The 27093-nt window shown below is 40.2% G+C and overlaps 2 protein-coding genes across 2 annotated transcripts in view; both read left to right on the top strand.

Moving 5' to 3' along the window:
* The first annotated feature begins 11588 nt into the window (after positions 1 to 11588).
* Positions 11589 to 26787, top strand: LOC133610956 (transmembrane protease serine 9-like). Its single transcript, XM_061967759.1, has 14 exons — positions 11589 to 11659; positions 18492 to 18512; positions 18819 to 18981; positions 19058 to 19326; positions 19401 to 19546; positions 19630 to 19936; positions 20509 to 20671; positions 20748 to 21016; positions 21091 to 21236; positions 21320 to 21614; positions 22352 to 22514; positions 22591 to 22859; positions 22934 to 23079; positions 23163 to 26787. Exons 1-14 carry the CDS (start codon positions 11590 to 11592, stop codon positions 23472 to 23474), a joined length of 2739 nt encoding a protein of 912 aa, XP_061823743.1. The 5' UTR covers position 11589; the 3' UTR covers positions 23475 to 26787.
* The window catches only part of LOC133611034 (uncharacterized), a 37860-nt gene continuing 36350 nt past the window's right edge, over positions 25584 to 27093 (top strand). The window contains 1 exon segment of the mRNA XM_072914044.1: positions 25584 to 25833. Within this exon segment, the coding sequence (XP_072770145.1) occupies positions 25584 to 25833 (250 nt within the window).

Raw genomic sequence — 27093 nt, forward strand, 5'->3', positions numbered from 1 at the left:
CGCTGATTGAACCGACACGCAAATACCATATTTTCAATTGTTTCAGTTGTCTGTTAAACACATAGCTATGGGCTGCACTTTGGACACCCCGGCTGTAGGCTATGAGGAGCTAGCAGCTACACAACAGCTGAGCTAAAACAACACATTTAAGCATATCAAATAATTATAGTTTCTTATTACATACACAAAGTCGCCATGACAGAAGTCTGATAGAAAGTATTCAGTAAAAAAAGTGTCCGCACCATTCAACTTTCTACAACATGAGCTTGACTTAATGTATTATTGTGGCCACCAGGTGTGGTAAAATATCAAATTACTATTGCAAAAGCATCCGCCATAAGGTTAGAGTTTTTCTAGTATTTGTGTCAATATAAATATAAGCATATTTTGTGGCTTTCACCATATTGAATAATTTGCATAAAATGTAGGGTTGATATCGCTAAGGGGTTTCCTACCCTAATGCCACCCTCCAGTGGTCCACAGAGGCTGACAAAGCTTTCATTGACCTCAAACATGACCTGTCCTCCGCCTCTGCTCTTGCTGTACTTAACTATCACCTGCTCTTTTTCTTGGATGTTTCTGAAAGTGATAGTACTACTAACACAGTCCCTTTTTCAGAAACAGAAGGGGGAGGAGGTGAGGGTGGATCGTGTCGAGTTTGAGCGCGTCGAGTTTTTGATTTCATTGATATGATCAATCCGGTACAAGGGAAACGGTACTTGCTGACTTGTGTTGACAATTACAGTGGTTGGCCAGAAGCAACCCTAACCTCAAAGGAGGATGCCATATCAGTAATTAAATGGCTTGTGAATGACCTAATACCCCGACATGGTTTCCCCAAAAAGATTAGGTCAGACAACGGCACCCATTTTAAAAATACACACTTGGCCTTGGTCGAAAAGGCTCTCGGACTAGAACACAGATTTGGCTCGGTGTACCATCCTCAGTCCCAAGGTAAGGTCGAGAGAATGAACCAAAACATCAAGACAAAATTGGCTAACATCTGTGCACAGACCAAATTTAATTGGATTGACATGTTACCAATAGCGTTAATGATCATTCGAATGTCCGTGAATAAAACTGTTTTTCCGCCCTTTGAATTTTTCACCCTATGAACTGCATACAGGTCAGCCCTTCCCAGGACCAGCAGCCCCCTTGGAGGGAGGAATCAGCGTAAAGCCAAAATGGTATTTTCACAAAATGCATAATTTGTGTACCAGTTCCTCTGTACAGATTAGAGGATGACAGCCCGCAACTCCAGATTCCCTTCCGCCCGCTGAGAGGGTCAGGGTCAAAGTCATCAAGCGCAAGTTGACGCGTCTGGTGATTGTACTCGCCGACAGACTCACGGCATTTAAGACATCTAATTTCTCGGGAGACACCTCCTCCGCGACAGCATTCAAACATTTCTTGACAAACTCTCCATCATTGAAAGGTTTACCGCTGCTTGCTTAGAGTTGAGCAACCTTAAAGCTGGCCCGAACGGATGACTGGTTCAGTTGAGCTTGGCGTACAAATGTACTCTGCTGAGCTAACAGTCCACTTTTTAGTTTTAAGTGTTTGTCTGCTCGCATTTGGCCTTGCAAGCTATCATACTCGTCTTTGTGACGGGATTCATAGTGTCTTCGCAGATTGTATTCTTTGAATACAGTTCTGTACATAGGGGGGACAAAGGTGGACAGGGTGAAATCCTTTAAATTCCTCGAGACCCACATCACCGAGGACCTCACCTGGGATCACAACACCCAACAAACAATAAAGAAAGCCCAGCAGCGACTGTACTTCCTAAGAAGGCTGAGAAAATTTGGCATGCCACCCACAATTCTCAGCAAGTACGGTTGAGAGTGTCCTTACCAGCTCAATCACGGTCTGGTATGGAAACTGCACTGCTAAGGACAGGAAGGCACTCAAGCGAGTGATTAAAACTGCTCAGTACATATCAGGAGCAGCCTTCCCCTCCCTACAGGACATGTACTCTACCAGGGCCACCAGGAGAGCACACAACATCATAAAGGACAGTACACACCCCCAGCACAGTCTCTTCAGCCTCCTACCATCAGGCAGACGATACAGGAGCCTGAAATCCAGGACAACAAGACTGACAAACAGTTTCTACCCACAGGCCATCAGGCTTGTGAATGCTAACTTGTGAATGCTAGCTACCTCCCCCCCCGTTTTACTTTTATCTTTTTGAACAAAAGACAGCTACCATGACCACCCCCGAACTGTGAACCATCACTGTAGATGTTTTTCACCTTTGATCACTAAAGACACTTTAACTGCTGCTGTGACCAAATGTCACCTCCATATTTATACTGTTGACTGTCAATCAGAATGTGCAATAATGTTATGTTACTTACTGTGCCTTCTATATACATTTTTATTTTTATTTTTATTTTAGCTAAGTACCGTGTGACTTGTTGAAGGGTGGACTAGCAAAGTAAGATTTTCATTGTACGGCAAACTGTCTGTTTAACTGTGCATATGACAATAAACAATCTTGAATCTTGAATACCGCCACTGCCTCTTGACAGATGAGACAAACCGCCTTTTCTTTGCATTGAATAAAAAAATAATCGTTTGACCACCGCAGGTTAAAGACTCTGCATTCTGAATAAACTTTTCTCTTATCTAACCTTTTCGCCATTATTCCATCCAGGGGCTAGCCAGGATTTGCGTGGCCAAAAAAAAAAAAAAAGGTCTCTGGTATTGTTCAGGGGGCCGTAGTTTGGGGACCCCTGATCAAAACCATGTCAATGCAATGAAGGGTATTCAACATTGAAAAATCATCATCTGTACACTGATTCAACAACAGTCTTTCAATTGTTGAAATTGTACCTGTAATTAAACATTGACTCAACATTGATTTTTCAACCTAAACCAAAAATAAACAATGTGACGAAAATACAACATTGAATCAATGTCTTTTGCTACGCTAAAGTTCTTTTAATGTTATGTGTTATCTGGGAAGTAACCGACGAGAAAGTTGTGTGATATGATTGTTTATGTTATGATTATATTTTATGATTTTAATTTGAATTATGATTATTTTTATTATTATTTAACTTGTATTTATGCCTTTTTGTAATTTTCTGTAAAGCACTTTGAATTGCCTTCTGTACAAATTGTGCTCTATAAAAAAACTTGCCTTGACAACTTCCATTCATCCATCCATTTTCTACCGCTTGTCCCTTTCGGGGTCACGGGGGATGTTGGAGCCTATCTCAGTTGCATTCGGGCGGTTGGCCGGGACCACCCTGGACCGGTTGCCAGCTCATCGCAGCCTTGACAACTTGAATGTGTCAAATGATGAGCTGCCTTGGCTTGGTGTGACTCATTGTTCTTTCTTTCTTGCTGTTTTTCTTTCCTTCCTTTCTTCCTCACAAAACCAGTTCTTCCATTCAGCGTATTTGAACATCATCATTACTCTTTTCTTGGGAACCCCTGCCTTTCTTGGGTACTGTCTGTAGAATTATGAGGGTAAAAATAAATCTAATCTATTTTGGAATGAGGCTGTAACATAAAATGTGAAAGAAGTGAAGCGCTGTAAATACTTTCCAGATGCACTTTAGCGTGACTCCAAGATGCAAACACGGTAGGTGGTGTGCAAGTAAAATTATGTTTTGGTATGTGGAAACGCACCTTAGTTAATGCACTCACGGCTGTTGACTGATTGCACTCAGATGCGCCACACTTGAGTGCAATCGGTGCGCACCTACAGTACATGTCATTGGCTTCTTCCCCACAGTGCCACTCAGGCACCTGGGGACAATGGCTCCACTAGTATGCATACTTCAAATGTGCCAATTAAATGCCTGTCAAGTGCTAATTATAGTACCTGTTACTTCTGCCATCTGTCCACATCACTGTTTTGAAGAATGAACTTCTACGTAACTGGAATCTCAGTCTGTGTGAAAACATCAACGTCAAATGTCATTGGCTTCTTCCCCACAGCGTCACTCAGGCACCTGGGGACAATGGCTCCACAACAACCGGCCCCTAATTGTTTATGACCATGGAAGACATAACAATTAATGTACTATTATCTTGAAGCCATACATAATAAATAATAATTAAAGAAACTCAAACAAAACCCCCTGATTTTAACACTGATTATCAGGCATCAGGCAAACTTCTATTACCATACCAATAACATATTACACATAATTTTCCATTAACATACACAGTTTTGTTACAGGTCTTTCAATGACACTGGTTTTTGTCTGTAAGCGAACTGACCGGCTCACACCAGCCTTATCTGGGAACACTTCGAGTATTCTTTCAATTAACCAAGTGTTCCGGGGAGCAGTGCGATCCACAATCAAAACGTCTCCTTTTCTCAGATTGCGTTTAGTCTCAATCCACTTCTGTTTTTTCTGTAGTGTGGCAAGATATTCTTTTGACCAACTTTTCCAAAACAAGTCGGCGATGTATTGTGCTTGTTTCCACCTTCTTCTGTCATATTGGTCTTTGTGGTCAAACGGCCCAGGAGGAAAAACTGGTTACCTTTTTCAATGTGAGCAAATGGTTTGGTGTTAAAGGTTCCAAGTCATCTGCATACTGTGAGACTTTGGTAATTGGCCAATCATTTAATATTGCTTCTGCTTCACACAAGACAGTGACCAGGACTTCATCAGTTAAGTTTTGTTGGTGCAGAATAGATGTAAGCACTTTCCTGATTAGTTTGATCATGCGTTTCCAAGCACCACCATGTTGGGAAGCGGAAGGCGGGTTAAAACTCCACCTTATTCCACATGCATTAAAGCCTTCTCTATTGTGCCATTGTTTAATGCAGCGATTGCTCGGGGTCATTTTCAGCTCCTGTGAAATTTGTGCCGTTATCTGAATGGAAATGAGATACTGGTCCTCTTCTACATATGAATCTACGTATGGCACTAATGCACAAGTCCGTATCCAATGAGTGGGCCACTTCCAAGTGGACGGCTCTACTTGCCATACATGTGAAAACCACTCCATAACGTTTCACATTGGAACGTCCTTGTTTCACCTCAAAGTGACCAAAATGTGGGAGGGTATAGCTCGGTTGGTAGAGTGGCCGTGCCAGAAACTTGAGGGTTCCAGGTTCGATCTCCGCTTCCTTCATCCTAGTCACTGCCGTTGTGTCGTTGGGCAAGACACTTTACCCACCTGCTTCCAGTGCCACCCACACTGGTTTAAATGTCATTTAGATATTGGGTTTCACTATGTAAAAGCGCTTTGAGTCACTAGAGAAAAGCGCTATATAAATACACTTCACTTCACTTCACTTCAAAATAGTCTACTCCATCGTTGGTGGATGGAGGTAAGTCTGATGTTATTTTCTCATTAGGAAGGTCTGCCATTTTCTGCTCACACAACTTGACTCTATGACGTTTGCAAAACACACAACTTGATAACACTCTCCTTGCAGCTGCATTTGCATAGGTAGTCCAGAACCTTTCTCCGATCTTGGAGAAGACATAATTTCTCCCACTTTGTCCTGTTTTCTCATGGATGTGTCTGAGAATCAACGTGGATGCGTGTTGATCTTTTGCTAGGATTGTTGGGCGTTTGCTCTGCTCTGGCATTGTAATCCTGGACAGTCTTCCGTCAATTCTTAACACTCCATCTTTTAGTGTGGGGTCAAGCTTGTATATTGAACTATTCCTCTTCACAGGAATCACAGCCATCAGTGTGCAGATTTCACTGGTAAACTTTTCCTTCTGACAAAACTTGACAACAGGCTTGCATCCCAATGCCCTCACGTTCTTGTCCTTAGTTGCTTACAACAGAACCGTGGCGTTAAGGGCAATCCTCCTTTGTGTTTTTTGAGTTGAACTATGGAGACGCACCTTAGTTAATGCACTCGCGGCTTTCGGCTGGCTTTTCTTTTGTTAACAAACTTTGGACCATTAAGTCGTTAAATAAAAGAATAAACCAACTTCCTTTGTGATACGAAAGTCTATTTTAATTTCTTCTCAAAACAAACATAAATTCTTATAAGACAAAACTCACACTGCCGTCAGCCTGCAGTCAAATACAAACCCTGTTTCCATATGAGTTGGAATATTGTGTTAGGGCTCAGGAACACTTCACAAACCCACTGTCAGTAACTACAGTTGGTCGCTACATCTGTAAGTGCAAGTTAAAACTCTCCTATGCAAGGTGAAAACCGTTTATCAATAACACCCAGAATCGCCGCCGGCTTCGCTGGGCCTGAGCTCATCTAAGATGGACTGATACAAAGTGGAAAAGTGTTCTGTGGTCTGACGAGTCCACATTTCAAATTGTTTTTGGAAACTGTGGACATCGTGTCCTCCGGACCAAAGAGGAAAAGAACCATCCGGATTGTTATAGGCGCAAAGTTGAAAAGCCAGCATCTGTGATGGTATGGGGGTGTATTAGTGCCCAAGGCATGGGTAACTTACACATCTGTGAAGGTGCCATTAATGCTGAAAGGTAAATACAGGCTTTGGAGCAACATATGTTCCCATCCAAGCAACGTTACCATGGACGCCCCTGCTTATTTCAGCAAGACAATGCCAAGCCATGTGTTACATCAATGTGGCTTCATAGTAAAAGAGTGCGGGTACTAGACTGGCCTGCCTGTAGTCCAGACCTGTCTCCCATTGAACATATGTGGCGCATTATGAAGCCTAAAATACCACAACGGAGACCCCCGGACTGTTGAACAACTTAAGCTGTACATCAAGCAAGAATGGGAAAGAATTCCACCTGAGAAGCTTAAAAAATGTGTCTTCTCAGTTCCCAAACGTTTACTGAGTGTTGTTAAAAGGAAAGGCCATGTAACACAGTGGTGAACATGCCCTTTCCCAACTACTTTGGCACGTGTTGCAGCCATGACATTCTAAGTTAATTATTATTTGCAAAAAAAAAAAAAAAAGTTTATGAGTTTGAACATCAAATATCTTGTCTTTGTAGTGCATTCAATTGGATATGAGTTGAAAAGGATTTACAAATCATTGTATTCCGTTTATATTTACATCTAACACAATTTTACAACTCATATGGAAACGGGGTTTGTACAATAAATCTCTGGTGCGCCACACCCAGGGGCGCCGCTAGGGATTTTGGGCCCCATGAAAAGAATCTTTACAGGGCCCCCAACACAGTGTCATTATTTTTTCTGTATTATAATTTCATCATCATTAGGGGCCTCTCTGGGCCCCCCTCCATCATGGGCCCCTAGAATCCGTCTCCTTTACCCCCCCCTTTTCGGCGCCCCTGGCCACACCTGAGTGCAATCAATGCGCATTATTGGCTTCTTCCCCACAGTGCCACTCAGACACCTGGGGACAATTGCTCCACCTGTATGCATCCTTCAAATGTGACAATTAAATGCCCATAAAGTGCTAATTATAGCCTATAAAGTGCTAATTACAACACATCACTTTGTTGAAGAATGAACTTCCTCGTAACTGGAATCTCAGTCTGTGTGGAATCCTAGTGGCAGCTTCAAAAAGTCCCTTGGCACCGTGTACACCGACTATCCCTTCTTTTCCCAACGTGCGGCCCAAAATGTTTGTCTTTTTACCTGTTAGCAGCTTTTCCGGCCCCAGTACAACCAAAATGTTCATTACTAACAAGAGCTGAACTCTGGTCAGGTTTGACCTCTGCTTCCCTCCCGTCTGTCAACATGCAAAATGTTTCATATTTCTTTGTTGGCAGCATTTGCTTGAATATCTCTGTAACAGTCTTTTAAAGAACAAGCATTTCTGACTCATTAGCTTGCAACAATCTAAAAACATGCCCTTCTTTTTGAGAAAAAACACATTGCTTTTCCTTCGTATAGCCCTTCATCTCCCTCTGCAAACCATAACACAGCTGTTGAAAATAATTAATGAGTATTTAAGGAAAGCTTTGCGAAAACTGTCTGCATGTTGTTACGACTGTCCATTTCATCGATGTATTCCATGCTATCACTGTATGTAGGAAACGGAAAAGCTATTACTGTATTATTTGAATTACTTTAAACAAAGCATGATATGTAAACATATGCAACATGTATTATTATGTCTGAATTCGAAATGGCTCTAGAAGTTCCCTTTTAAGGAAAAGAAAAGGCAATTCAACACAAAATGGCTTGCATATAAAATGAATGGCACAAAATGCTTTCAGGATCTCTGAATTGTTTAACCAGCATGAGTCACTGTATTGTTTTAATAATTAGTACCACTTCCAGTTTAATCCTTTGAGTATATAGCAGATTCAAAAACAACCCCGATTGGCCAAAGTGTTTTCACAACATGTTTCCACTGAGGCCACAGCAACGGGAAGGGACTAAAGGCCTACTGAAAGCCACTACTACCGACCACGCACTGATAGTTTATATATCAATGATGAAATCTTAACATTGCAACACATGCCAATACGGCGGGGTTAGCTTACTAAAGTGCAATTTTAAATTTCGCGCGAAATATCCTGCTGAAAACGTCTCGGTATGATGACGTCTGCGCGTGACGTCACGGATTGTAGAGGACATTTTGGGACAGCATGGTGGCCAGCTATTAAGTCGTCTGTTTTCATCGCAGAATTCCACAGTATTCTGGACATCTGTGTTGGTGAATCTTTTGCAATTTGTTCAATGAACAATGGAGACAGCAAAGAAGAAAGCTGTAGGTGGGAAGCGGTGTATTGCGGCAGGTGTTGTGCCGGATAACAAACCCCCGCCGTAGAATGCACCCCCTGACTGTTGTGCCGGATAACACCGTCGGTGTTTCATTGTTTACATTCCCGATAATGACAGTCAAGCTTTACCATTGGCCTGTGGAGAACTGGGACTGTTACCAGGAGGACTTTGAGTTGGATACGCAGACACGGTACCGTGAGTACGCATGCAGCTGAGGCTTCCAAACATTTGATCGCTTGCCCGTACGTGCGTGCCGCTATGTGCATGTCACGTACGTAACTGTGGGGACCTTGGGGAAATATATGTGCTGTATGAACTTTGGGGAGGTGAACGGTACTTTGGGCTGTGGGATTGAGTGTGTTGTGCAGGTGTTTGAGTTGTATTGGCGAGTTACATGGACGGGAGGGGGGAGATGTTTGTTTTGCGGGATTCATTTGTGGCATATGAAATATAAGCCTGGTTGTGTTGTGGCTAATAGAGTATATATATGTCTTGTGTTTATTTACTGTTTTAGTCATTCCCAGCTGAATATCAGGTCCCACCCGCCTCTCACAGCATCTTCCCTATCTGAATCGCTCCCACTGCCCTCTCGTCCTTCACTCTCATTTTCTTCATCCACAAATCTTTCATCCTCGCTCAAATTAATGGGGAAATCGTCGCTTTCTCGGTCCGAATCGCTCTCGCTGCTGGTGGCCATGATTGTAAACAATGTGCGGATGTCAGGAGCTCCACAACCTTGTGACGTCACGGGCATATCGTCTGCTACTTCCGGTACAGGCAAGGCTTTTTTATCAGCGACCAAAAGTTGTGAACTTTATCGTCGATGTTCTCTACTAAATCCTTTCAGCAAAAATATGGCAATATCGCGAAATGATCAAATATGACACATAGAATGGACCTGCTATCCCCGTTTAAATAAGAAAATCACATTTCAGTAGGCCTTAAGGTCTAATTGTGAAGATTTACCAGATATACAGTACCAGGAAGATACCAGATTATTCTTTCCTATCATCCTTTTCCAGTGGCCTCTCTGCTAGGAATTTTGTCAGCTTCAAATAATTAAGTACAATTACTACCAGAGGGATACTATAATTAGTCCCTCCTAGTATACTTTGATGGGGATTTTTTAATGTTATGAAAATCATTCTCTTTATCTCAAACGTCAACTTATATGTAATAGTTTTGCTTTATTTATTATTATTATTTAACTGTTACTACTTTTGTTACTACTACAACATAACAGGCTGTACTTCCAACATGAGGTTGTTTATTGAATGCCTCCACATCATAGACTTTAAAAGTAAGCACACAAAGGAAAGTGAAAAAAGCAATGCAATCTACAGGATAAAGGATGTCTCTAAAATGGTCCTGAAAGGCAGCAATGTTACTAATGGTGCACAATTTCCACATTTTACATCCCCGTAGTTCTGCGGACATCATGTAAAACTAGTGGCACCAGCATGGCATAATCAGTTATTGGCCGGTGGTGCATCAAACACTTTTGTCACAACTTCAAAACAAACTACAGATTGTCAATGGTGGATTTTCTTTATTGGGAAATGACAGATCATATTGTCATGTCTGTGTTGATCATGTTTTTGTTTGGCCATGTGCTGTTTGTTTTTTGGACGCTTTTTAGTTCCTGGTTGTTCACTCCCTTGTTTTGTTTCCATGGTTACCCATTAGTTTCACCTGTTCCACGTTTGGACCCACACACCTGTCACCAATCATGTCACTGTTATTTAAGCCTGTCTTTTTCTGTTGGTCGGCCTGGCGACATTATCTGCTGTTACCCTTGTCACTCATGCGTTGATTCCATGCCATTGTTCCATGATCATTTCCATGCTTGTTCCAAGTAAGTTTTTGTTTATTCATGTCACGTTGAGCAGTTTTTTCCTCTTCCTTGGCAACGTTTCCGGGACGGGAGCAACGCGCCGATCGGCACCAGCTTGCCTCCGGGCCCCCACATCATCCCCCTGCGCTCCCTGGGGGAAAAGTGCAGCGTTTCCACCTCCAGGACTTCCCACGCTCCCTCGTCCAACTTTTTTGCGGAAAAACTTTTTTGTGCTGGCGACATTCTGTCATGACATGGACTGTGGCGGGTTACTTTTCCCGAGATGCAATAAAAGTTGGAGCGGACATGGCGTGAAGATAAGGACATATTTATTTTTACTATTACAAAAAGAACAAACCAAATGCGCGCACAAGGCAGATACAAACTTGACTATGAAACAAAAACTTACACTTAACGTAGACTAAGGACATGAAACAAAAGGACTGTTAAACGTGACGCATTGCTGTGACTGTACTGTGTATTAGGGTATCAATGTTTTTGATTACTAAAAAATATATCACTTGGAACTTTTACTTGCAGTCAAGGTTAGTTTTATGGTAAAAAAAAAAAAAGAAGTTAAAAACCATATGGAAGAATAGTGGAAATAGTAAAAAAATTTCCCCCCGGTGTTACAGAAAATCAGGAAACGCGTCAAAACTGTGAATTCTCAGAAACAACTGGCCCTATTGTCCTGAGGAGGAATGTTTCTATTGTGAAACAGTTGGTTGGTTTGTGGAAAATGTGGGTGGAGGAGTCGAAAGAAAAATATACAAATAAATAGATCTCAAGCAAAGTAGGATTCTGACCAAACCGGGAATTTTGGGAAAGTTTTGCGTGTCTTGAATGGCCTAAACATTTTGAAGTTCGACCGGGATGAATCAGATGAAAAATATGAAAGTTATAGGAGGACGAAACTTGCTATGGAAGAAGAAGAATTAAAATAGATTTTGGCTTAGAACAATACATGTGCAGTATGTCTTGGGTAATTCACATAATTGGCCTCCAGTAATTATTTGGAAGTGTTTTTGATGACTAAAGCTTCAAGGGGGTGATTAACTTCCGTGACATGACGCGCACACACCTTAAAGCAGGTGGATTGAAGCTTAAATAGACGGACATGTCAGAGATGTGCATGCACACGATGGCTGGAATGGGATGGCTCAACATCCTGACTCTAATGAGTCTTTTAACTGCAAGTAAGTTGAACATTTAAGACCTGTTTATACTGCATATTATTTCAGCCCAAACACATGTTTATGTTATGATTGTGGATGGGAAAATTGAGATGTTTATTGTTTGTTTTTATTAACTTGACTTTTTTATTTTATTTATTTTTTAAATGTATATAGCCAAAAAAAAATATCCATGTTTGTGTGGATATAGCCACGATATCTGGCGTAACGCCTTATGGAAACAGACTTTATGTTGCGCTGCCATTTCCTTATAACGAGATAAAAATAAATTGATTTTTAGCAGCCCAGTACAGAGTGTTTATGTTTCCTTTTTCAGATATGATTTAACTTTGTCAATGCTACCTTAGTGATTCTGAATCCAATAAAGATATCGCGTGGCTAACAAGGCCCATAGCTACCTGCTGCCATCGAGAAGAAGATTATTTCAGTTCAATTTCAGTTTATTTCGAACATGCATACGATACAATGTAATGCATCACACATTTCCAGTTGTTTTATTATAGCACTACCGAAAAGGAGTGGGAAGAAGCAGAGCTTATTTAATCCTAACCCTTTTCATATCATAGCAATTATATCCCATTTCCTTGTTCACTGTTTGTAAGAGAACCGTGAATAAATAAAAAATATACAAAGTAAGTAAGTAAACAAATGTTAAATACATAAACAATGATTATCTCAAAGAAAAAGTTCAAGATGTTCATCATAATTGTTCTTCTTTGTACTTTGTGAACACTTGTAGTTTGAACAGTCTCTTAAAGTGAATCATATTGGTGCTTTGTTTGATTTCTTTGGTTAGCCCATTCCATAATTGAATTCCACATACGGGTATGCTAAAGGTTTTAAGTGTTGTACGTGCATACAAATGTTTGAAATTTGATTTTTCATGTTATATTTGTCCTCTTTTTGTTGAGAAGAATTGTACATTCTTGGGTAGCAGGTTATAGTTTGCTTTGTACATAATTAAATTCAATATAATGTAATTAAAAAAATTGCAAATGCACCAATATTCAATATTTATGATTCAATAAATAAAGAGTTTGTATGTTCTCTATGTCCAACATTATGTATTATTCTAACTGTTTTTTTTTTTTGTAACACCATTAGCTAATGAAGTGCACATTTGTAGTCGTTTCCCCATATTTCTACATAATAACTCAGATATGGTAACACTAGCGAGCAGTAGAGAATATGAAGTGATTTTTGGTCCAGAACAAATTTTGCTTTATTCATTATTGACGTGTTTCTTGCTACTTTATGTTGTATATTTTTACATGAGGTTTCCAGTTCATTTTATCATCTATTATTACCCTTTCAATGTCTACTCCGACTATTTGTGTTCTACTTTCTCTTCTACTGTTACCGAATAACATTATTTTAGTTTTACTGATATTCAAAGATAGTCTGTTTTTGTCAAACCATCTTTTTGATTTGTTCATTTCTTCTGTTATTTGTATTATCTTCTGTTTGTTCTCCCCTGAACAAAACGCAGTTCTGTCGTCTGCAAATACAACTCACTTTAAGTCTTTTGTAACTTTACAAATGTCCTTAATGCAAAGATTGAACAATTTTGATCCCAATATTGGTCCCTGAGGTAGATATTCTAAGCCAGGGGTGGGCAATTAATTTTTACCGGGGGCCGCATGAGCAACCCGAGCACTGCCGGAGGGCCACATCAACAATATTTCAATTAAATTTTGCTCAATATTATTTTTGATATTCCGTAAGATAAAAAATAATAATAATGAATAATAATAATAATACTTTAATTTAACTTAACTTTATACAAAAGCAGATTGCTTTTGATGGTTTTATTTTTAACACTGTCTTACACTACACTTCCTGATGTACAATACAATGCAAAAATGTCAATTTCTGCACAGGGTTAATTTAAAGTTTATCCTGCATCCTCTTTAAAAATCCAACATTTTTCCCCGTCAGATTTGGACAACCATCTGTTGTCACACCTGCCAGCTTGTCCCATTTCAGTCCTAACATGTCCAAACATGCATTTACCTCTGTGAACAAGTCATTACCTGTGGTTGTCCCTTTTAATTGACTGCATCGCTGCCAGATCCTCCGTGATTTGAAAGTCAGCAGTTATCCCACGTAAGAAGATGAGCAGCTGGGCGGTGTTACTTACATCACAGCTCTCATCCAAAGCCAGCGAAAAACAGTCAAAGTCGGCCTTTCTGTTCTTCAGCTGAAGCTCCAAGTTTCAGGTGTTGTGCCGGATAATGCACCCCCGGCGTAGAATGCACCCCCTGACGGGAGTGTTGTATCAACTAAAGCTCACACTTAAAATTTCCACGTGCAAGATTGAATCTATTTTAAAAAGTTATTTAATAAGAAGCCAAAAGTGCAAAAACAATAATATTCGTGTTGGAGGAGTTGTGAATGAATGAAATATGAAATCTGTGCTGCAGTCTGCAGGTGTACCTAATGTTGTGGTCCAGCAGCGACTGCAGCACTCTATTATTATTTAAAATTTTGTTTCATTTTGGATTTTCTCTAGTTCATGTAAGCGTCTCTCAATGGATGTGTGAATGTGTGTGTTAGTGTTCATGTTAGTTTGTTATATGTTTTGGCTGATGTTATTTTTGGAAAATAATTAATAAAAATATAAATTATAAATGCATGCAGTGGTTGGTCATCAGTTTCCTTCTCCTTATTTCTCCTGTTTCTTCTTCCACGACAGCAAGTGGTGATGTTTTAAAAGCCCCACTACAGACTTGTAATGCTTGTGCTCAGGGGCGCCGCTAGGGATTTTGGGCCCCATGAAAAGAATCTTTACAGGGCCCCCAACACAGTGTCATTATTTTTTCGGTATTATAATTTCATCATCATTAGGGGCCTCTCTGGGCCCCCCTCCATCATGGGCCCCTAGAATCCGTCTCCTTTACCCCCCCTTTTCGGCGCCCCTGCTTGTGCTTGAACAGTATCCAGCTTCTTTAAATGGCATTTTGCTGCTGCTCCGTACACCACACACTCCCATAGCCCAATACAGATCTTATCATTGTGACATATATTCTTTGAAGTGAGTTGCAGCTTGCTCCCAATTCTCCACCAGTTGCAAAATTGACGTCAAAGCTCACTATATGCTACCTTGTGGGGCTCCTGAGAACTGCCTCTAAATCACATAAATTGGTTTAGTAACCACCTCGGGAAGTCCTGTGGGGAGTGCTCAGAGAGTATGGGGTTTCGGACTGTCTGATTGTGGCGGTCCGCTCCCTGTATGATCAGTGTCAGAGCTTGGTTCGCATTGCCGGCAGTAAGTCGGACGCGTTTCCGGTGAGGGTTGGACTCCGCCAAGGCTGCCCTTTGTCACCGATTCTGTTCATAACTTTTATGGACAGAATTTCTAGGCGCAGTCAAGGCGTTGAGGGGATCCGGTTTGGTGGCTGCAGGATTAGGTCTCTGCTTTTTGCAGATGATTTGGTCCTGATGGCTTCATCTGGCCAGGATCTTCAGCTCTCACTGGATCGGTTCGCAGCTGAGTGTGAAGCGACTGGGATGAGAATCAGCACCTCCAAGTCCGAGTCCATGGTTCTCGCCCGGAAAAGGGTGGAGTGCCATCTCCGGGTTAGGGAGGAGATCTTGCCCCAAGTGGAGGAGTTCAAGTACCTCGGAGTCTTGTTCACGAGTGAGGGAAGAGTGGATCGTGAGATCGACAGGCGGATCGGTGCGGCGTCTTCAGTAATGCGGACGCTGTATCGATCCGTTGTGGTGAAGAAGGAGCTGAGCCGGAAGGCAAAGCTCTCAATTTACCGGTCGATCTACGTTCCCATCCTCACCTATGGTCATGAGCTTTGGGTTATGACCGAAAGGACAAGATCACGGGTACAAGCGGCCGAAATGAGTTTCCTCCGCCGGGTGGCGGGGCTCTCCCTTAGAGATAGGGTGAGAAGCTCTGTCATCCGGGGGGAGCTCAAAGTAAAGCCGCTGCTCCTCCACATCGAGAGGAGCCAGATGAGGTGGTTCGGGCATCTGGTCAGGATGCCACCCGAGCGCCTCCCTAAGGAGGTGTTTAGGGCATGTCCGACCGGTAGGAGGCCACGAGGAAGACCCAGGACACGTTGGGAAGACTATGTCTCCCGGCTGGCCTGGGAACGCCTCGGGATCCCCCGGGAGGAGCTGGACGAAGTGGCTGGGGAGAGGGAAGTCTGGGCTTCCCTGCTTAGGCTGCTGCCCCCGCGACCCGACCTCGGATAAGCGGAAGAAGATGGATGGATGGATGGATGGTTTAGTAACCATATTTTTCATATGTGTTACAGTAGTGACTTATAATTCTGTGCAAGTGATCATTTTGTCATGGTTGCTGTAGTGTAACATAGTGATGTCAATGTGTTGAAGATACGTATAACTATGAATGTTCTCATTCATCCAGGTCATTGTAATCTCAGGACATTCAATCGATCGCAATTGGACGGTTTGGTTTTTCTTAGAAGACGTTTCGCCTCTCATCCAAGTAGCCTTCATCAGTTCTTGCTCATCTACATCTAACCAATCTAAGTCTATGAGCATGAACTGATGAAGCCTACATTGATGAGAGGCAAAACGTCTTCTTTCTTTTTTTCAGGCAAATCATACTGTTGATGTAGATGCCCATATTTGCTGTACAGATTTACTTTACACAAGAGAAGTGTGGGATACTTCTCTTGTTGCCTTATTTGTATTTGACTTTATTAAACGAATTTATATTAATGTTTTGCGCAGCCGGACCAGAGCAGAAGTGGATAGGAAAAACGAGGAAAAAAAGGAAGACAGAGGGGGAAATTGCAGTGACAAAAGGGGTATAAGACAGAGAGACAACAATAACAATAACAACCACAACAACAACAGGACAGCATCAGCAAATACGATATGTACAAATATGATATGAAAAGTGATAGCAAAGAAGCAGTTAGTGAAGTAAATATTAATAAAACATAAATGACAATGAACATTATTACACTACAAATGGAGCAATACAAATACCAATACAAATAATTAATAATATTAATAATTACCTCTATTGTGCAGCTGAGATCGGCTCCAGCAACCCCCGCGACTCCGAAGGGGACAAGCGGTGGCAAATGGATGGATGGATGAACCAAATAATTGTTTTAAACGTAACAATACGTATATGTAACAATAACTTGAGTTACAAAAAAAAAGCAGATAAATGGAGCGGAAGAAAAAGAAGCGAACTATATTAACTTTGTAGATTGTTAGCTTTAGCTTTGTCCATACTTGCCAACCCTCCCGGATTTTCAGGGAGACTCCCGAAATTCAGCGCCTCTCCCGAAAACCTCCCGGGAGAAATTATCTCCCGAAAATCTCCCGAAATTCAGGCGGACTCAGGTCCATGCGCACCTGAGTCCGCTTTCCCACAATATAAACAGCGTGCCTGCCCAATGACGTTATAACTGTAGAATGATCGAGGGCGAGTTCTTGGTTCCTTATGTGGGTTTATTGTTAGGCAGTTTCATTAACGTCCTCCCAGCGCGGTAACAACACACAACAGCAGCAGTCACGTTTTGGTCTACCGTAAAGCAGTTCGTCTGCCGTAAACAGCAATGTTGTGACACTCTTAAACAGGACAATACTGCCATCTAGTGCATTTGATGAAAGCACTTTTGTGCGGTGCCACACAGCAATGCATCATCAGAGAGGGTGTTCAGCATGGTTAGAAAAATAGTGACAGAGAATAGAACAAGGATGGACAATTCAACCCTTAACTCAACAAGTATATGTGTAAATAAATGAACACTAATATTCAAGTATTTCTTTTATATATATATATATATATATATATATATATATATATATATATATATATATATATATATATATATACATACAATAAAAGAAATATATATTTATAGCTAGAATTCACTGAAAGTCAAGTATTTCTTATATATATATATATATATATATATATATATATATATATATATATATATATATATATATATATGAATGAAATAATTGACTTATATATATATATATATATATATATATATATATATATATATATGAAATACTTGACTTGGTGAATTCTAGCTGTAAATATACTCCTCCCCTCTTAGCCACGCCCCCAACCACGCCCCTCCACCACGTCCCCCACCTCCCGAAATCGGAGGTCTCAAGGTTGGCAAGTATGGCTTTGTCAGTGTGCCGTGTTTTACCCAGTTTCCCCTAGAGTAACAACATTAATATTTGTTTTATAAAACTTTGTATTATTATATGCATGAGTGTATGTACGCATATGTGCTTGTATAGAGGAGAAGAAGGCGAAACGTCTTCTAAGACAAACCAAACAGTCCAGTTGTGATCGATTGAATGCTCTGAGAATGTTGAAGGTATAGTTTACTGGCATTGCTTACCCCGCACACATTAGCTACTAAGGAGCTGTGATTGGATATATTCTGAACTTGTTCCACCCATCTACAAGACAAAATCAATTACAATTGGATTTCGTTTCTGTTGACATTTATGGATCATTTTAATTCAATGACTAAACCGTCAGTTGATTTCATCATCGTCTTAATCGATTTGTTTTGTTACAGTGACTAAGATGAAAATTATTCGTCAATAGAATTAACACAGGATTTCAATTATGGGAATGAAAACCATGTTAACATACTCTGTCAGCGTTGGCTGGTGGTTAGGAGTTGATATTTTTTTTGTTATCGAAGTGTGTTTGCACACTGGAAGGATTTAAGTTGACAGTCCAATTACTGATTGAATAGCTTTTGTAAAGATTTGCGCAAAAATGGTAATAAAACGTATAAACCTGTATTGTATTGCTTGTATCTGACCCTAATTGACTCCCTTTTGCATTGTATTTCCACAGACTCACATGCTCAGCTGGATGGTAAGTACCACTTCTTTACACAGGCTTATCGAGTGATACTCATGAACACAACACATGTTTCCATATATAATATCATATTTACCTTTGCTGAAACATTAATATTCAACTTAGCTCTTAAGTCACGAGAAAATTACCTAAGGACAACCAATATGTTCAAAGCTTCACTGTGACAGTAAGAAAAATAGCAGCAATTACAGATACAATTATTTCTGATGTGGCATTTGGTTTAAAGAATTTATGAACAATCAGTCTGATTAAATCAACATTCTTTCCTGATAATTACAACAAAAGTGTATCTCTTTTTAGTATGTGGGACTACTCCAGTGAGAACAAGGATTGTTGGAGGTGAAGACGCTCAAGAAGGAAGTTGGCCTTGGCAGGCCAGTCTGCAGTTTTTTGGCAGACATGATTGTGGTGGTTCTCTCATAAACAAAGAGTGGGTGATGTCTGCTGCCCACTGCTTCTTCGGGTGGGTCACCTGAACATGATATCATATATATTTTTAAACTACTTGCACCATCTAACCTTTGGCATTGTCTCTGTAGCACAAATACCTTTGATTGGTCCGTTTCTCTTGGTCGTCAGAACCTGGAGGGAATCAACCCAAACGAAGTGTCCAGAACTATTGACACAATCATTTTGCATCCAGACTTTAACACTGTTACCTTTGACAACGACATCGTTCTGCTTAGACTTACCTCACCGGTCACATTCACAGACTACATCAGACCTGTGTGTCTGGCAGCCAGTAGCAGTAACTTCATCAGTGGTACTGATAGCTGGGTCACTGGTTGGGGAGCAGTCCAGGAGGGAGGTAATGTAATTTACTAGTAGTGGAATACAAGTTTCCTTCGACTACAACAAACATACTTTTACTGTACTGTTTAGTGGCCCTCCCCTTCCCTCAAACTCTACAAGAAGTGGAGGTTCCAGTTGTGGGAAACAGACAGTGTAACTGCCAGTATGGTGTAGGTTCTATTACAGACAACATGATCTGTGCTGGTTTACTTGAAGGAGGAAAAGATGCTTGTCAGGTAGATAACTTCTTTTCATTTACCTTTTTGGTTTAAAATAATTCATGTATGATTTGACACCCAATTCCTTTCCACACACTCAGGGCGACTCAGGAGGTCCAATAATGAGCGAGCAGAATTTAATCTGGATCCAGTCTGGTATTGTCAGTTTTGGTGTTGGCTGCGCCAGACCTGATCTGCCAGGAGTTTATACCAGAGTGTCCCGCTACCAGTCCTGGATCAACTCACACATCAGTTCTGATCAGCCAGGCTTTGTCCAGTTCAGGTCTGATGGGCTGGATACTGACAGCAGCTTCACATGCCCTGGTCTTCCTCCTCCTGTTACTCCTCCTGTTACTCCTCCTGAAGACTCATCTACGACCTCAGATACTGGTTTCTCAAGCGGTGAAGGTTTGTCCCATGGGTAACATTCCATGTATTTATTACATTGCTTGTATAATTACAGCAAGAGTCTTAACTGATTTGCACGACGATAAAGTGTTCTTCAAGTGTCATATTTTACCTACGGCCCATTGTATAGCATGGAATGATGAATCCTGAAAGAACTTGCATTTTTCCTGCAAGAAATCTAACAGTGCAGTGTTTTTCTTCAACCATTGGGCTTGGTAACGCTGTTATTCCTTCCTTTAGGTAGTTCTCCAAAAAAAAAACTGGTGCATGAGCATCAGGTATTTTAGTATAATTCATAAATCTTGACTTTAGAAACTAGTGTGTATTCAGCAAAGAGGAACTGTGCTGCTTGATGGACACTGGATTGTATTGGTGTTAGCTCTTAAGTCACAAGAAAATTACTTAAGGACAACCAACATGTTCAAAGCTTCACTGTGACAGTAAAAAAATGTGGCAATTATAAAGACATTTATTTCTGAGGTGGCATTTGGTTTAAATAATTTATGAACAATCAGTTTTATTAAATCAACATTCTTTCCTGATGATTTCAACAAAAGTTTATCTCTTTTTAGTATGTGGGATCACTCCAGTGAGAACAAGGATTGTTGGAGGTGAAGATGCTCAAGAAGGAAATTGGCCTTGGCAGGCCAGTCTGCAGTTTTTTGGCAGCCATGTTTGTGGTGGTTCTCTTATAAACAAAGAGTGGGTGATGTCGGCTGCCCACTGCATCTTCAGGTGGGTCACCTGAACATGATATCACAAATATTTTGAAAGTACTTGCACCATCTAACCTTTGACATTGTCTCTGTAGCACAAATACCTCTGAATGGTCCGTTTCTCTTGGTCGTCAGAACCTACAGGGCAACAACCCAAACGAAGTGTCCAGAACTGTTGACACAATCATTTTGCATCCGGACTATGACAGTTTTACCTTTGACAACGACATCGCTCTGCTTAGACTTACCTCACCGGTCACATTCACAGACTACATCAGACCTGTGTGTCTGGCAGCCAGTAGCAGTAACTTCATCAGTGGTACTGATAGCTGGGTCACTGGTTGGGGAAGAATCCAGGAGGGAGGTAATGTACTTTACTTGTAATGAAATATAAGTTTATTTTGACTACAACTAAAATACTTTTCCTGTACTGTTTAGTGTTACTCCCCTTCCCTCAAACTCTACAAGAAGTGGAGGTTCCAGTTGTGGGAAACAGACAGTGTAACTGCCAGTATGGTGTAGGTTCTATTACAGACAACATGATCTGTGCTGGTTTACTTGAAGGAGGAAAAGATGCTTGTCAGGTAGATAACTTCTTTTCATTTACCTCTTTGGTTTGAAATAATTGAAGTATGATTTGACACACAATTCCTCTCCACACACCCAGGGCGACTCAGGAGGTCCAATGATGAGCGAGCAGAATTTAATCTGGATCCAGTCTGGAATTGTCAGTTTTGGTATTGGCTGTGCCAGACCTGATCTTCCGGGAGGTTATACCAGAGTGTCCCGCTACCAGTCCTGGATCAACTCACACATCAGTTCTGATCAGCCAGGCTTTGTCCAGTTCAGGTCTGATGGGCTGGATACTGACAGCAGCTTCACATGCCCTGGTCTTCCTCTTCCTGTTACTCCTCCTGAAGACTCATCTACGACCTCAGGTTCTGGTTTCTCAAGCGCTGAAGGTTCGTCCCTGAGTAACATTCCATTTGTTTATTACATTGCTTGTGTAAATAATATAATTACAGCAGGAGTGTTAACTGATTTGCATACAGGGAACCCTCCAATCGAATATTTAAAGAGTTAAACTTACTGAAATTAACCTAAAAATCATGTATAAAAAGCATAGAAAAATGTGACCAAACATCCATCACAGATTTGAAAACAGAGAACAATGTAACTGTAATCTGAAAGGAACTGATCTATATCATCATTATTTAAACTTTAAACATTTTCAAACGTTTCAACCATTTGATCCTGAAAAACAGAATTAAACAAAATACACAATACCTTCAAACTGATCAGCAACATTACGGCACTTTAACCTCCAAAACTAAAGTAAATAAAACAATTAGTCAAATGAGGAAGTCAGGATTAGTCAGGAAGCCAGGAGCTCCAATGAGCATGTTTTGTAGTGCACAGCTTTTTGAAACTGGGTTTGAAGGCATGATACTGATAAAGCATATTCCCCAGGTTCACATGCGCCCATCTATCATTTAAAGAGAAATAAACAGATATGTAGTAGTGTATACTGACTGGTCACTATGAGTCAGTATCATTACAAATATGTGTTCTAACACTTCTATATGTGAATATTTCCAAGGTAATCAAAGGTACTTATAAAAGAAATGCAGTCTTACATTCAAGTAAACAAATCATAGATTTCGTTTGATGATTACAACAAAAGTGTATCTTTTTTTAGTATGTGGGACCACTCCAGTGGGAACAAGGATTGTTGGAGGTGAAGATGCTCAAGAAGGAAGTTGGCCTTGGCAGGCCAGTCTGCAGTTTTCTGACAGCCATGTTTGTGGTGGTTCTCTCATAAACAAAGAGTGGGTGATGTCTGCTGCCCACTGCTTCTTCAGGTGAGTCACCTGAACATGATTTCATATATATTTTGGAACTACTTGCACCATCTAACCTTTGGCATTGTCTCTGTAGCACAAATACCTCTGAATGGTCGGTTTCTCTTGGTCGTCAGAACCTGCAGGGCATCAACCCAAACGAAGTGTCCAGAACTGTTGACACAATCATTTTGCATCCGGACTATGACAGTTTTACCTTTGACAACGACATCGCTCTGCTTAGACTTACCTCACCGGTCACATTCACAGACTACATCAGACCTGTGTGTCTGGCAGCCAGTAGCAGTAATTTCATCAGTGGTACTGATAGCTGGGTCACTGGTTGGGGAAGAATCCAGGAGGGAGGTATTGTACTTTACTAATAATGTAATATAAGTTTATTTTGACTAAAACTAAAATACTTTTCCTGTACTGTTTAGTGTTACTCCCCTTCCCTCAAACTCTACAAGAAGTGGAGGTTCCAGTTGTGGGAAACAGACAGTGTAACTGCCAGTATGGTGTAGGTTCTATTACAGACAACATGATCTGTGCTGGTTTACTTGAAGGAGGAAAAGATGCGTGTCAGGTAGATAACTTATTTTCATTTAGCTCTTTGGTTTGAAATAATTCATGTATGATTTGACACACGATTCCTCTCCACATATTCAGGGCGATTCAGGAGGTCCAATGATGAGCGAGCAGAATTTAATCTGGATCCAGTCTGGAATTGTCAGTTTTGGTATTGGCTGTGCCAGACCTGATCTGCCGGGAGGTTATACCAGAGTGTCCCGCTACCAGTCCTGGATCAACTCACACATCAGTTCTGATCAGCCAGGCTTTGTCCAGTTCAGGTCTGATGGGCTGGATACTGACAGCAGCTTCACATGCCCTGGTCTTCCTTTTCCTGTTACTCCTCCTGAAGACTCATCTACGACCTCAGGTTCTGGTTTCTCAAGCGGTGAAGGTTTGTCCACTGAGTGACATTCCATTTATTTATTACATTGCTTGTGTAATTAATATAATTACAGCGGGAGTCTTAACTGATTTGCACGACGATAAAGTGTTCTTCACGTGTCACAGTTTTCCTAAGGCCTATGGTATAGCATGGAATGATACATCCTGAAAGAAGTTGCATTTCCCCTGCAAGAGATCTTACAGTGCAGTGTTTTATTCACCCTTTAAGCTTGGTAACACTGTTATTCCTTCTTTTAGGTAGTTCTCCAAAAAAATTGGTGCATGAGCATCAGGTATTTTGGTATATTTCATAAATCTTGACTTTGGAAACTTGTGTATTCGGCAAAGAGGAACTGTGCTGCTTTAAGGACACTGGATTGTATTGTTGTTATTAAAGATAAGACCAGAGAAGAATGTGGATTACATTTAAATTTTCTTCATTTTCCAAAAAACATTCAAACAATTTAAAAATAAATGTAACGATAATACAAAAAGGTACCTGGGGCATAACAGGGTTCTAAAAAAAGAACAATCACAACTTAAAATTCCAGGCTAAAATTAAGATATTTATGAAAAAAAATTATAGAGAAAATTATTTGTATAATTTATAATAATTTAATAATCCACCCTACTTTGGCTAAACAACTACCAAAACTCAAAGTTCATAATGCATTTGATTAAACAATAATAGATAATATTAATAGTTTTTTTTCTTGATGAAGTAGACAAGATTGAATTATTACAAATTGTGCAGCAATGTCCAAATAAGACTTTTAACGATTATGTAGACATGTCATTCATTAAGAGCATCATAGTTATTGAACCATTTTCATACATTTATAATGTATCATTCATGAAAGGAGTATTCCCGGATCACATGAATATTGCTAAATAATACCACTTCACAGAGGGGGAAATTACACGCCAATATCGCCGCTTCCACAGTTTAAAAAAATCTAAGAGAAATTGTTTGCTTTTGGATTACCGCAAAAATCTATTTAAAAGCAAGTATAATATTTTGAGCAATATTCAACATTTGGTTGCGTACTAATCACTAAGCCACAACAGCAATAATTGATTTGGCGGAAGTAATGGACAAAAATATATATATATATATTTAGTAAGTATTTTTGTAGCTCTTCCAAAGGTGTTTGATTCGCTTGATCATAAATTATTATATTACAAATTTTACAAATATGGAATAAGAGGAGTGGCACATGAGTGGCTTAGAAGTTACTTGAAGGACAGAAAAATGTTTGTGGAAGTTAACAATAGTAAATCTGCATTACATGATATTAGTTGTGGAATCCTACAAGGATCGGTCTTTGGGCTTATAGTGTTTCTTATGTATGTAATTGATATTACTATGGTTTCCAAACTGTTTCGGTCTATTTTATTTGCAGATGACACAAATGTATTCTATTTGGGACAAAATATTGAAAGTGTGTCAGAGGTGGTTGAAAATCAAAATTTAAAGATGATTTGATGTAAATAGGTTATCCTTGAATTGTAGTAAAACTAAGTTTATGATTTATTTTGTAGTAGTAGGAAAAGTGTAGATGCTTGTTATATGTTGAAGGAGTTGAGATTCAAATAACAAAAAATATTAAGTTTTGGGGTGTTATGATTGACAAAATAATATCATTAAATCACAAACTACATCAAGGTTAAAATATCCAAAACTAATTATATTTAACACGAGGTGAAGGAATTTCTAAATAAAAAAGAGTTGTATATTTTGTATAATTCACTGATTGTTCCACATCTGACATAATGTGTTGAGGTGTGGGGTAGTGCCTGTAAAACATATTTAAATCCAATCTTACTTTTACAGAAAAGACCTGTAAGAGTCATTCGTAGAAATGCATACAGGAAACCCCCAAATCCAATATTCAAAGAGTTAAACTTACTGAAATTTTATGAATTGGTTGATTACAATATCCTAAAAAACCTTGGGGTCATATTCGACCCAGATCTCAAGTTTGACAAGCAAGTGAAATCTGTGGTGAAATCATGTTTTTTCTAACTGTGCACGGAGGGTCGCGATAATGCTCATCTTCTCCAGACTGGACTATTGCAATGCCCTCTATGCTGGGGTCACCGACAAGACTATCCATAGCATGCAGCTAGTACAAAATGCAGCTGCCAGGCTGTGAGGGAAATGAGGGAACACATTTCTCCCTCTCCTCCCTTCACTGGCTCCCAGAGAAGCGCAGAGTGAAATTTAAGATCCTCACGTATGTCTTCAAAGCGTCCGGTCTCGCTCCAGCTTACATCAAAGATCTCCTGGACCAACCTACCAGCTCCAGGATTGGTCGTTGCCTTAGATCTGACAACCAGAAGACCCTGAAGGTCCCACGGTCAAACCTAGTGACAAAGGGAGACCGTGCTTTCTCAGTGATGGCACCTAAGCTATTGAATAAGCTCCCTCTGAATGTCAAGTCCGCCACCACTCTGGACTCTTTTAGAGCACAGCTTAAAACTCACCTCTTTGCCGCAGATGACTTTTGATTTATTTTTAATTTGTTCATTGTGTGTCTTAAATGATTGTTCTAGATTCCTTTGTGTGTCTCAGTCTCTGTTTCTGTTTTTTTGTTTCTCTACTCGGGCTGATGTAACAGTTGGTTGGGGGGGGCGCATAATAAATGAAAATAACATAACATAACATCACGGCACAGATGTCAGCTTTGTCACTGACGTGTTTGTTTTCAATTTCATGCTAGTATCAGCTTGTTATTACGTTAAGAAAGAGAGGGTCGCCAGAAATTTTCGGTGCCACAGGAAGAGGCTGCATTGAAGCCCAAACAAGCTTTTTGAACGTTAGATCCGATGCGTTTACTATTAGCGTTCCAACCACGCTAGCGTTCTTTGGCCGTTGGCCAGCTTTGCCCAAAATTAGTGCGTTCTATTGTCCACCCTACAACAAGACATGCAGCAAAACGGTTTGCACAGGGGTAAAAAATATTTACTCACCAAATCAGTGTGCCAAGCACAAGAATCCCAATGATGAAAGCTGCCGTTGAAGCGACGTTCAGATGCACCCGGGCTTGGTCAGGCATGTTCCAGAATGAAAGTGCCTGGATTAGGCGCAAAATAGATGAGGACTGATCTGCCCATGTCTATCTTAAAATTATTGTTGCCTAAACTCAAGTACATTTAGTTGGTTAGCTTTTTCGATCCCAAAGTACAAGCAACTTATTTAAAATGAGTGTTAATAACAGGTTAATCAAAACTGAGCTAGGTCCACTAATTATTTTTGATTGAATCCAGTGTTTGTATTTGCAGTGCATGGCCAATACTCATAATTAATAAAGATCAGCTTACAATGTATTTGAATATTCCCTTCTTATATTGATGCTTATAGACTATTCATGGTTAAAATGATCATACTTGCCAACCTTGAGACCTCCGATTTCGGGAGGTGGGGGGTGGGGGGTGGCGGGGGGGGCGTGATTGGGGGCGTGGTTACGAGGGGAGGAGTATATTTACAGCTAGAATTCACCAAGTCAAGTATTTCATACATATATATATATATATATATAAGAAATACTTGACTTTCAGTTAATTCTAGCTATATATTTTTTTTATTTTTATATATATATATATATATATATATATATATATATATATATATATATATATATAT

This window comes from Nerophis lumbriciformis, linkage group LG11, assembly GCF_033978685.3.
Source record: "Nerophis lumbriciformis linkage group LG11, RoL_Nlum_v2.1, whole genome shotgun sequence".
Classification (NCBI taxonomy): Eukaryota; Metazoa; Chordata; class Actinopteri; order Syngnathiformes; family Syngnathidae; genus Nerophis; species Nerophis lumbriciformis.